The 13,283-nt window shown below is 40.3% G+C and overlaps 1 protein-coding gene across 2 annotated transcripts in view; it reads left to right on the forward strand.

Annotated features, from left to right (window-relative positions):
- TLE4 (TLE family member 4, transcriptional corepressor) overlaps positions 1 to 13,283 on the forward strand; it is a 97,174-nt gene that overhangs the window by 47,815 nt on the left and 36,076 nt on the right. The window contains exons 7-8 of one of the 2 annotated variants that reach the window (XM_032206383.1): positions 5,501 to 5,705; positions 6,134 to 6,150. In XM_032206383.1, coding sequence (XP_032062274.1) covers positions 5,501 to 5,705; positions 6,134 to 6,150 — 222 coding nt within the window. The remainder of the gene's footprint in view (positions 1 to 5,500; positions 5,706 to 6,133; positions 6,151 to 13,283) is intronic. The other variant, XM_032206384.1, reaches the window with a different exon arrangement.

The following is a 13,283-nucleotide window of genomic DNA, read 5'->3' on the forward strand; positions in this document are numbered from 1 at the left end:
GTGGAATCAGTATCCTCAAAGACAGAATATACTGATTCTCAGGGAGGAAGAATTTTGGCATTTGCTTGATGGTTTTTATTTATTTACTTACTTATTTTTTTATTTTCATTTCTGTTCTTTTAATTTATCTCATTTTTCTCCGTTTTTATGTTTTTCATTCTTTGTCCTGGATTTTCTAACCTGTGCACCTGTTTTCCTTTGTGAGCAGAAACAAGCACTGTGTTTGCTGCAGATGAGCTGTGTGTGAGGGTACTGAGTTCCCACCAGTTTCTGATGCCATCCTTTCACATTGGGCAGATGCAAAATGATCATTCTCTTACAAGTCTGATCTTAAGGATAGTAGGTTGCCATATCCTACATCTTTAACACAGTCTCTTTAAGACAAACCAATCATATGATATATGTGCGTGTAGCTCCAGGACTGTTCCACTGGAAGAGCTATTGCATGACTGTACTTCTATGCTGTTTTGCCATGTTGTACCTTAACATTAAAAACAACAACAACAACAAACTGGTTTGGGATGGTATGCCAGCAGATAAAGGAGGCAGAGACAGTGCTCATTATGTCAGGGGGTGCTAACAGGCATGACAGATAAAAATTCATATAATTTGAAACATGCTTAAAATTGTGTGTGCCAAAGCACTTCCTTTTCTTGCTGGTCTTTGAACCATTGACACTGTTTTGCACTCAAAAAAACCACTCAAACCATTGTTTTTATCTCTTTATATTCTTTACCCTGATTAGCGTTTTGTGTGTATGCTATCGTAATAATGTTTCTCTCTGAACAGTCAGTCATTTCACCTGAATAATTTCATGAAGCTAAATTAGTCAGATGCTTTAGTGTCCCCCCAGCAGTATATATAGCAGGTTTGTGTGTGATTATGTATCTTTTTGAGATGTTAGTTTGTTAACATTAGAACTGTCTTCGGGTTAGAGGAGTATGTTCAGGTTGTTTGGATAATGGCTGTGCACTTCCAGGGTCTGTAAAGGAAAAAGTGGTAGATTACTGTGACACAGAGCTGCTTGGAAATTATCCAGTAAAAACTTGAACCTTTTCCAGGAAAATAGGTTTTGAATGTGCTGACTATAACAAGAGAGCATTAGAAGCTAATTTGTTAGTGGGTTTATTATCACATTTTGCTTTAAATTTGATCTCTTAAGATGTGTGGGGAAAAGAATTAAGCTAAGCATCAATATTTATAATTCCAGTTGTAAAAATTAGTGATACTCAGATAAGAACCTTTTACAAAGCCTTTTTATGCATTTGTTTAGACGTGGCTTTGGGAATTATTTTTTCCCTTGTCACTGTAGATTAAGTAGAAGAAAATTCAGAAAATTTAAAAACCAAAACCAGATTAATAGCAACTAGATGTTATCTTTATTTGATATGGCTTGGTAATTGTTGAAATTTTTATTTCATTTTTTAATGACAAACTGATTTGAGTGACTGTCTTCCAAAACTTATTACCAAAAAAGTGAAGTTTTCTTTTTTTTTGGCTTCTTTCTGACTGCTGATTTTACCCTTGCTCTTATATTTTTGTGTGTTGGATATTTCTTAAAAACAATCCAGTAGCATTCTATAGGGCATGTTTCTTGGTTGGTAACTGTAGCTGTTTTTATTTCTAAATAGTTCTAGAAAATTTACAGCATAATAAAGCATGGTGTACTGTTTTTGCAAGTTTTCACCTGTTATGAAAATGCATGCTTGATTTGATGCATACTGTAGTCAACTGTTCTAGGGTTGTCTAGTTAACCATATGCTAAGAGTTCACAAATGACATGACTAAGGATAATAAATTAAAGAGGAGATGGAGGAGTGGGAAGTGAAAGCATTACAGCAACATCAAAAAATTGTGTGGTTGCTCAATTGGTTTATTTTCAGGCATTCCTTGCAAGTTTTTAAATTGTATCAGATTTCATGATCTAAATTCATTCTATAGGCAGAATGAATGTAACCTGCTTTCCACAGGTGCATATTTGTGGGGAGAATATCTGTCAGTTTTCTTATTTCATATCTTCGGCATTTTGAGGACTAGAGAGAAGACCACATTTTTGTTTTTGTTTTTGTTTTTGTTTTTTCTTGCTACTTTGTAGCACTAACCAGATGCCTAGTGGGTAAGGAACTGCCCATGTTAGAAGTTTTTCTAACTTTCTCTGTAACCAAGCAGCTGTGTACAGGCTGGTCTAGAAGATAATACTCGCTATTGATGTTGATGGGTAGTGAAAAAGCAAAACCAAGCTGTGAATGTTGCAGACATTTGAACATAGTAATAGATTTCAAAGGTTTGGATATAGCAGCTGGGAAGGTGCTACCACTTCCTGGCTTTGCCTGGAGTATGTGTGTTAGAAAACAGTGCTTAATTATGTTGTAATTTACTTTTTTTTTTCTTCTTCTTTTATGATTGCCAGCTTTGTCCCCAAAAGTCATTGTGTTCTGAGAGCAAAAGTCTGCCCAGTATTTCACTTGTATTTTTTTCATTTGTGTTTTCAGACCACTTTGGACATGTCTTACTTTGGACATACAACATTGCTCAACATGTTGGAGGAGCTCATAGTCCTTTTCTGTACTGATGCAGCCCTACTCCCAATCCACATGTTGTTGAACTTCCAGTCCTACCCCAATCTATAACTATGCACCACATTATCTGCAACTGCATGGCATAAGCAAGTGGGTCTATAACAGAATTTGGGCTGTTAACTTAGGTTAGCAGTCTGTTTTTCATACCAAAGTGTTTTCTCTGTGCCATTGCAGTGTAACTAAATCACACCAATTTTCTGCTGTATCAGTGAATGGCACTGTGCTACTATGGGGCCATCTTACATGCAGATTTCATGTTCCTATCACTTTCTATGAAAGATCTTCAGAGTCCCTTCAGAAAAGTTGTGTGCATGGTTTTCTGTGGCAGGAAAGCTGTGGGTTTGTTTTGTTTTTTTTTTTTTTCACCTACTCTCTTCAGTTCTTTTCAGAGGTGTCTGCAACTCAACTTGCAAGGGAAAACATTTCAGTTCTTGGCCAAGAGAATCTGGGCCAGCCATGCAGTTCTGGGTGATCTCAAGCAGCTGCACTGAGGCGTCATTGCACATGCTAATCTTAATGCCCAAGTTATGTCCAGGAGGTGTTAACGTTTGGCATAGCCAAGATGCAGAGCCTGCGGTGCTGTATGGCTGAGTTATGTAGAAAAACTCCCAACAAAATCCAGTAAAAATGCCATTGCATTTGTACGGCCGTTTTCTTCAAGCTCCTTGGAAACCATCCTGTGTCCACAGAGGAGGTCATATAATGCAGATTAGGTAGATTGGTAGGCAAATGTCTATGGATTGTACAGAACTGTGCAATGAGTGACCCTTACTTGTATACTTTGATCAACAGTGAAAGAGTTAACAAGAACAAAACTCTGTCACTGCTGGTATTCTCTAGCTCTTATCAAAGCCACTGGCAAACTCAGGAAGACATCTTCTTGCATTGGTTTATAGCACATTTTCAAAGAGGAACGGGTAATCCATGTTTAAAATGAAATCCAAGATTCTGGATTACAGGGGCTTTTGTCTACTCATATTCTTTCTCTGTTTATCATCTCTCTCTGTCCTCTTCCCTCCACAAATCCAGCATGCCAGCTTGTTCTCTTGCTGTAAGGTAGCCCCATGCAAGTCCTAAAGCTAAGCAACAAACAGTTGTCTCTTGTTTCATTTTGTTGTAGTTAATTTTCAATTCTGAGCAATGAAACATCCTTCCATAAGAGCACTAAACAAACAAAAAGTGTTTGATACTTTGTGTGAAAAAGGACACTTAACTAGAGTGACATGGGCTCGCAAACAGGGAGAGGATTGATCTTTCTTTCCCACCTGCAAGAATCTTGTTTCTTTTTCTTTTTGTGTCTTTTTTTCTTTGTCCTTTTTTTTTTTTTTTAATATTTGTGTTATTTTTTCCCTTCCTTTTGGGTCATTCATTTTCCATCCCTGGCACTGGGCTGAGTCAGATGCCATGTACGTGCTACTGTCACTCAGATTCCACAACCTAGATTGTGTTTTGAAAACTAGGAGAAGGATCTCTGCCTTCACAGGAAAGTGTGTGCGTGCAGGGTGCTGCATGAGTTATGTGGCGTGCAGTATATATGACTTGCATTCTTTTACTTTCAGCTCACCCATATGTAAAGATTCATGCTAGGGAGGGGAGGGAAAAATCAAGTGAACAGTATTATTGCCTCTCGATTGATTAGAGAGTTAGGCTGTGAGGTGGGAACTGAATTTAGATTCAAATGAAAAACAAATAAAAGAAGAACTTGAATCTCCGCAATTAGGAATTTAAAATGGAATGTTTTTATGCAAAGTGAGTTAAGTTTTTATTTCTTCCTCTTCCAAAGTCCTTTATGAAGATGTGCAGGGAAGAGAGCAATCCTAGAGGACTTCTGATTTGATTTACCACGAGTCCTGAGAAGTGACTGCTTGGAAACTAAGAGAAAATTTCAAAGCTAATCTAGTTTCTGTATGAACAGGAATTAGTTGGACAGTTAGTGGGCAAGTCTTGGACCTGAACAGATCTCTCTTGGGATGTATTTAACATAACATTTTTTTTTTTTTTTTTTCATGCCTTCCCATTCAGTAGCAACAAACTATCTACCCACGATGGTTAGCATAGCACAGAGCTTGATGCAGCCCTGGTTGAGGTCAAGCACTCCAATTCGAACCTCTCAAGGGCTTTCTCTATGTGTTGCCAGTGTACTGGTAAAAATGACTTTAAACTCTTGTCAGCGCAGTTACTGGTGCATGCATCACAGTCCCACTCAAATAAACCTGTCACAACACAGAGTCAGCAGCTAGAGAAGAGTACAAGGGCAGGCCTCTAGCTTTTCATTCGAGCATCACTAAACGTGCACAGAGTGCCCAATTATTTCAGCATTATTGAGCAAGCCTACAGGAGGACCCAAGCCTTGCTACATTAGATTTTCTTTAGTAATTTGCTCAAGTACCGCTGAGGACACTTAAAGGGCTTAAAACGGTGGCTGCAACCAGTTTCCTTTTCTGGATTGTTAATTCAGGTTTTCTCTTTCAAATTAACTCTCACTGCATGCTGTGCAGTAGCGCTGGGAGAACTGTTTAACACTAATTTTCTCAATTTTCAGCTTTTTTTTTTTTTTGCAGTATATAACTGCTTTTATAGTTACATATGTTTTGATTAGGCATGTACGTGGTGTGTTTCTGCTAGCAAGAATAAAACGTAGCAGCTCTATCAGAGGAATAAAAAAAAATTCACTAAAACTGAAGAAAATCTCTCTTTTTTTTTTTGTAATTATTTTTGTTGTTAGTTCAGCCTGAAGTTTACAGATTGTGTTGCATCCAAACATATGGACATTTTTTAAATGCCAAGATGTTTGTGAGAGTTGATACATGGGTTGATCGGATGTATGGGTTGATCTGATCAGTTAGGTTTGATGTACAGGATCAGTCAGATAACCCCCATCTCCCTGAACAAATTCAATATCTGTGTTTCATTTTTCACAGCAGCAACAACTCCAGGCCCAGCATTTGTCACATGGACATGGTCTGCCCGTGCCGCTCACTCCGCACCCCTCAGGCTTGCAGCCTCCAGCCATCCCACCCATTGGCAGCAGTGCTGGTCTTCTGGCACTGTCCAGCGCACTGGGGGGGCAGTCCCACCTCCCGATCAAAGATGAAAAGAAGCACCATGATAACGATCACCAAAGAGGTAGGTGCTGCCAGATACGTACATGGCTTCATTTGTTTCTCATTCCTTCTTTCTTTTACTTTTTAACTCTCCATATGTTTTGAAAAACATGCAAACAACAAAAACAACAACAATATTCACAAGTAATTTTCTAAAGCTAATTGCTTAAGTATTTATTACCTTGTAGTAGCCAGAAAGTGTGTTCAAAAGGTGGAGTTCTAGTTTTATAAATCTGGCTGTAGGGTATTAATAATTAACTGTACAGAAAAGTTAACATCTGTGCAATTTATTATTTAACAGATATCAAGATTCTTTCTTCTGAGAATGATAAATGTGTAATTTTATGTAAACTAACTAGTACTTTTCTCTTTCTCTCTCCTTCCCCCCCACCTGCTCATCCCTGCTGCTGCCTCCTCCCCTCCATGCGTGTGGGGCTGCTCTGCATGCAGACAGAGACTCCATTAAGGTAGGATTCCATTTTGCAGGTGGAAGGATAGGCTCAAAAGAGCTGCACAATGCATTTTTCTGACATGTGGTCTGGAGTGGTGGAAGAAGTCACTGAGTGAAACCAGGGTGTGACCTTCATTATCAGAGTCCTGAATAGGCTGTGTATCACACATTGCTGGTCCTAATGCAGCTAGGATTGCAGGTGATGTACCATCATCCAGTGAGACTGGTGATCAGATCTCTGCCCCTTAGCCAACTCTCAGTGTTGAGGCTGTTCTCACATATGGTAAAGAGGACTGTCCTGAGTCGCTGTGTAAACTTAGGAGATAGAAAGAATTAGCTAGTGGTTTTAAGTCTTCAGAGGCTGTAAAACTATAATTCTGATATATCCACATAATACCATTTGCATTGCAGTTATGGAGAGCTGTGTCACTTGCAGGAAAGAAGCAGGGTCCCACCTGCTGTGGTTTCAGGAGCTGTTGGCTGACTAGAGTGAAAGGATCTGCAGAAAGCAGCACTCACTCTAAGAATCCTATGTTTCTCTTCCAGAAGTCAGTTTTCACACTCTTAATGACTCTGTGGTATAGATACGTGCACCATCCTGTGAATGATAGTGTTTATAAACAGCCTTAATACATACCTTGCAGCTCATGTAATTTTGAGCATTCAGTGATGCATACTGCAGCAATTCAGCATTTATTCCTGGGTGCCCGTCTGTACTTGATAACCATCAAAGTCTCACAGAGGATGCTGGAGTTTTAATGCTGCAAATGGAAAGGTGCATCTTGGATCTGCCCTCTCCTGGATCAGCCTCCTCCCCTTGCTGCCACTGGCCATTTACCAACTCACAGCGGAAGCGGTTGTTGCTGGTTGCACAGTGACCTGCATAGCCCTGGGTAGCTGGATGCAGTTACAGAGTAGGGTTTGAACAGCTTGCACAATCTTTAGGAGTGTAAGATTTAGCGGTTTTAGGTGATGGTGAGTGTGAAATGGAAGAGACGCTTGTCTTACAAAGGGCAAGACATGTGTACCTGTCTTACTGAACACTTGCAAACAATTTGTCAAGTTTTCAGTGGTGCTTATTTAAGAACCGTGTGATTCATTCTCGGGGGTGGCCAAACAGCAGAAGAGGTGTTCACAGCACAAGTTTTAGGAGCATTTGATGATATTGCCAGGAACTGGCCAGTAGTGTGTCCTCAGGGCTGCATTTTGGAGCCAGCTCTCTTCAGTGTTTTTTAAACAATCTGGATGCAGAAGTCAAATGCATACTAAGCAAGTTTGCAGATGATACTAAATTAAAAGGAGCTGTGGACTCCCTCAAACATAAAGAGGCCTTGCAGAAAGATCTTGATAGACCAGAAGGAGGGGCAGGCGCTGAGCTCTGCTCTCTGGAGACAGAGACAGGACCCGAGGGAACGGCATGGAGCTGGGACAGGGGAGGGTCAGGCTGGGGGTTAGGGAAAGGGTCTGCACCCAGAGGGTGGTTGGGCACTGGAACAGGCTGCCCAGGGCAGTAGTCACAGCACCGAGCTGCTGGAGTTCAAGAAGCCTTTGGGTAATGCTCTCAGACACATGGTCTGGTTTTTGGGTGGTCCTGAGTGGAGCCAGGAGTTGGACTCAACGTAGGTCCCTTCAGCTCAGGATTCTGTTTTGCTCATGTGCCCTGGACAGAGTCAGAAGAAGCACAGTGCCAGGCACGGCCTTTGCCCCACCAGAGACCTGTCCCACCAGTGGGTGCTGTGTGAGGGGGCATGCCTTTGCTTCTCCAGCAGCTCCCAGTGGGGACGTGTCCCATGCCCTTCCCCACATATCTATTCTGCCATTGGCAACTTTGCTCTGTCCCAACAGAATGAAATTGAGCTGATTGTTGTCAGTTTTACTGTTACCCACGTAGTTCTGCATAACAACCAGGAGCTGACAGGAACTGTCAGTTTTTACTGTGAGCAGCAAAGGCACTGAAGCTGTCTATCCACCGACACAGGACAACAGTGCATTGGATTTCACTTTAGCTTCTTTGTCACGAGGGCTAGAAACTGGGATTATTGCTTTGTGCAGTGAAACCAGGCACAGATTAATGATGATTTCAGTAGAAAACCCCCTGTTCACTCTGAGCAAATAGTTTTAGCCGTTTTTCTTTTTTCTCCACATCCAAACAAACAAGTGCAAGTAGGGCAGATATCTAAATATATCTGAGAATATAAAAATGCTTGTTTTCTTTAGCAGGCTTGCATACTTGTATAGTTGAGACCACAAGCCTTTCACTCATGAAGGTGAATAAAGAGAACTGTTAGCATATAGGGTATGCCAATTACTGTTTTAAATAGATTTATTAGTCCTGTTTCTGTAATGTCTGGGGGATGTTGGGGTATTTATGCTGGTACGAGTATTGCGGATGTGTTTATACTGAAAAGACTGATTTTGTTTGGTTCATCTGAAATTACTTAGAATGATTCAAATGCACTGTTACTCATACAGCTTCTGACACTGAGAGGAGGGTGTCACTACTTTGTAGCAATTTATTTTGAAATGATAAGTAGATGTTTGTCTTGTACAGTGTTCAGGTTGTGAGTTGGCTTGTGTGTCAGCATTATGGGGCTTGCTGCCAGCCTTGCAAGGTGAAATAGTTTGCTAATTTCCTTAAATGTTTTCAGTGATGCCCAGAGTAGCAGTTAGTCGCTTGTTCTATTGATCTGTCCTCCCTTAAGTGGCTTCTGGTTAAGAGAGGCTTTTTATGATCGTCTGCTGTGTGACTTGAGATGTTTTTTGTCAGCCAGAACGTGCCAGTTGCCAGCAGCTGGAGTCTGTGTGCTTGTATGAAATAATTTATTCATGCAGGATAATGCTCCTTAACATTTAACAGGTAATGAACGTGACATAAATTTCCTTCTTGCTTTTAATTTTTCCCTTTCCTCTTCTAATGTGCAAACAGCCAGCTCTGGTACTCTAAATAATAAGTAATTTTTGGCCATCTGTCAAAAGGAAATTTCAATACAAATTTAAATTAATGGTGCCTGAAATTTTTTATAGCTCCTCTAAAAGCCTCTAATGTGCAGAAAATTCTGAATCTGCTGGTAGTAATTAGTGTAGCATGTAATGAGGATATGGGCAACGTTATACAGCCCCAGTGTAACGTTTTGATATGGTAGCAAAATTTTGATTTATACAAGGTTGTGCCTGGGTTTAATTGTGAGAGACACTTTAAAGTGTTTTCTTGCTGATACAGATTATTAAGCAGGGCAGATTTTAGAATAGCTCGTAAAGTGTAAATTTACGCTTTAGTGTATGATTCAGATAACGAAGGTATCCTGCCCATCGGTATAGAGGAGCTTGACTGAGGTGTCCCATTTCCCCTCGCCATTTCGTGCTACCACTTCCTGTGTCTTTGATTTGGCAGGCAGTTTTCTTCGTGAAACTTGTTTCCAGTTATGCTCACCATGACCCTCCCTGTAGTTCTGCCCATGGAAAATGCTATGCTGGAGCAGCTGGAAATGCTGCTCTCAGTTCCTCAGCACAGAGAGGAATGAGCAGCGTGTGGGTCAGGAAGAGAAGAGCTGGGCTGGTAACACCTTTTGCATGCAAGATTTTACGGGTTCTTTGGAGGTTGTGGCAGGCAAGTTGTTCATGTCACCGGTGAGCACTGAAGCCAAGATCAGAGGCTGCAGCCGTGGAGTAAGGCAGGCTGGCATCAAAAGGCTGTTTCTTTTCAGACACAGTCCCATTTCTGTTTGTATCACTCTTCTAAACATGACACTTTCTGCCTGATAAGAGAGCCCGGCCTTGCATCCTTCCCAGCACCTCCCTGGAGCAAGCAGTTCAGTGCTGAAAACGAGTAGGGACCTTCCAGATAACATGAGATTGTCCAGGAGCTATTCCTAAATAATAGATCACCATCTGCACAGCAAGTTCGGTGGAGGAGGATGGCTTTGGGAACTCTCTGATTTTGTGTCAGATTCAGTCCTCCAAATCCTCTGCAAAGTTCGAAGTGAGGAAGAGCTCGAGATGCAGTAAACTGGGTCATGGGTCTGCTCTTCAAGGCAGAGGAGAGGGGAGGGAAGGGCAACAAGGGGCTGTGCTGACAGTGTAGTGGTGGCTTAAGGGGTCTGACAGAATAATACGTGTTTTGACACAAAGACAAACAAGCAGCTCCACAGTTAAAACATGTGGCTTTTCTGAGAAGACCTGATGTTTTCCCTTTTTAATGCAGTAAGCTTTTTTTTTTTTTTTTTTTTTTTTTTTATACTGACTAGTAAATAAATAAAATATGATTCTGCAGTGCTGCAGTGTGCCCTTGCTTTCTATTTGCACCCTGCAAGGATTTTTCCACCTCTTATGAGGACTGCTGAGTCAGGAGACATGTCATTCTTCCTGGCCCTGCTCCTCACCCACTGTCTCTGGGACAAATTTGACAAAAGTTTCTCTGGTCCGTAACAAAGCCCCTTCTGTAAAAATTACCCTCTGAAGAAGCTTAAGGAAGCATTTTGTGTGTGATGGTGTCATCTAGCAGACAGTAATCAAGTGGTAGCAGTCTCTTTCCATGACGTTGGCTGATATACCCGGACTAAAGGAAGCTCCCAGCTGCTTGCCAAGCTTTTGGTCTGTCACAGCCAGTGATGTCCCTTACCAACATATTCAAGAATTTCAAAGTCTTTCAAATCACTGCCCTGTACATGGGACTAAACTTTTGCAACTTTTTTTTGTTGTTAATCCATTTCTGTTCTTTATACCCATGTGATGTATCTTTCCTTATTCCTTTTTTTTTCTTTTTCTTTTTTTCATTTGAATTGTAAATTATTTAGGGCCAGGCCATACCTGTAGTACGATATGCCAACATGGTGGAAACTGTTTATTTCTATGAGTTCATCTCAGTCACAATAAGTCAATAATTAAAAGCTGCTATCTTGTGGCTGGAATAAAATAGCCTATTTGAGATCCCTCTGGAAAAAAAAAAAAAAAAAAAGGTTTACATGAAAGGATAATTTTAGTTTCTGAAATAACAAATCAAATGCAGATTGGAGATGCATTTCTGTCCAACATGTTAGTGAACTAGAAGTCTGTCAGTGCAAATTCAAGTGGGTTTAGCAGTAAGATTACTTTTTCCTTAATCTGTGAGAAGGCTAATAATTATACATGTGGCAAATACAGAGAAAGGGGACTCGTTGGTGTGAGTCTCGTGTTCCATTTACATTTCTGGTGGCAGGTGCTCCAGTGCTTGCTAAAACCTGAGCCTGTCTCAATTTAGCTTCTCTGTTAGCCGCTATTAAGTGTTTAGACCTCTGTTCACTTAGTATGTAAGTAAGAGTAAGCTGCTTACTCCTGCAGCTGTTATTTGATACTTGTAATGCTTCTGAAAAGAACAAGGTAGTTTAAAATAAAAAAGACCGACATATATGATCAGAATTCTGGATATTACTAAATGTAATCGCATTGCTTGGACTTTGTTCTTCCACTGGTGGAAGAACACCACAAACTGATGTGATGTGCTGCAGTAGACTTCATCTTAATTGTTCCTCCAGTGATATGAGTCTCCTGCCAAACACCATTGCATTCAGTTTGTATTTAACGAGCCAAAGAAACATAGTTATCTGTTACATGCCTAAAGAAAGTTAGAGAATTTATTTCCTGATCATTTCATTTTGCCACTTTAATACCACTCAGCTGAAAAGCTCTTCACAGGCTTGTAAAAATCAAAACATGTTTCGTATTCGTGTCGTGGCTTCTGCGTGAGCCTTTCTCTGTACGGAAACAAGGCGTTGCTTGTATTTTGCTTTCTGTAATGATGAAGTGGTAATTTTTGAGCTGAACACGTTTGAACTAAACTTTGCTCCACAAGAGTTGTGTTTTGATCTTCATGGGTGTTTTGAGGGTAGCATTATCAAAATATAATGAGTAACTTCTGTTGGCTTGCGATACAATAATTTGTTCAGTATTAATTGATATCTGCCTCTGGGCATGTAAGCTGCGCTGAATGTAACAGGTGCTCTAATTCCAGAAAATGTGTTGTAATTGTTTGTATGTGGAACAGATGAATAAATATCTGTAGGGCATAGCTGGTCCTCAGGTGGTGAACGTGAATGGATTAATGATGTGATTGGGTGAGACATGCTTGTTTGTTGCAGTCTCGTCCAGTAACTGTCTGCTGAAGCAGAACAAATATTAATTAGCAGGGTCCTGTTTGTTGTCTTGGTCTATCCTATGGAGTTGATTTTTTGGCATTGCCCTTTTTTTTTTTTTTCTTAATAACCTTTTCATAGTTAGACTTGTAGCATGTCATTCAAGTCTGTGGTTTTTAACAGATTTTAAAACACAAAACTGAACCTCAGGTATGTCTCTCTCTCTTTTTTTTTTTTTTTAACTAAATTTTACATTCCTTTCTTTCATTCAGTGTCACATCATTTGCCTTTTTAATGAGGTCATCTGGGAATTTTAATTTAGTGAAGAGCATTCGTATGAAAGTAACAGCATGTACTCTACTATCAAAGAATTAATTGATTCTGCCATGTCTGATGTCTTCACTTCCTTTACCCAATGTTTTTTTTTTTTCTTCTTCTGTATATAAACTATGCTGGCCTCTTTGCTCGTGCCTGTTACGGCAGGGTGACTCTTACTCAGTGGTGTGCCCACATTTGGATGAGCTCCTGCAGCGCTTCTCACTATCAAACTTTATTTTGCCACTTGGTGATTTAGGGTAACTCAAATGTTCTCTCTCCAGATGCTCTCTTCACCCAGGAGGCAAACACTTACATGGGCTGTAATTTCTAACCTGAGCAGTCATGTCTAATTATTTCCATGGCAACAGACTGTGATGTTGATAATACAAGATTATGACTTCACATTGTAGAGTAGGAAGAGGAAGTTTGCTGGGGTGAGGAGGTGGGTGGAAAGGTCTTCTCCAGCGCAAAGTCTTTGACAGTGTAATAGCTAGGAGGAAAGAAGCAGAGGAAGGAGATGGATTTATTTATTGTCTTTTTTTGAAGTCCTCATTATAATGTAAGTGTGCAATTAAAATCATACCCCGAATGCTGGCATTCGTGTTTACACCAGTTTTCTCAGGGTGAACGTGTCTGGAATGAAGCACATGTTTGCAGGTTTGGATAAAGAGGTGTTAGCCTAAGGGATAGGAGAAGATACATAATATTCATCAACTTTTACTGA

This window comes from Aythya fuligula, chromosome Z (genome assembly GCF_009819795.1).
Source record: "Aythya fuligula isolate bAytFul2 chromosome Z, bAytFul2.pri, whole genome shotgun sequence".
Lineage (NCBI taxonomy): Eukaryota > Metazoa > Chordata > Aves > Anseriformes > Anatidae > Aythya > Aythya fuligula.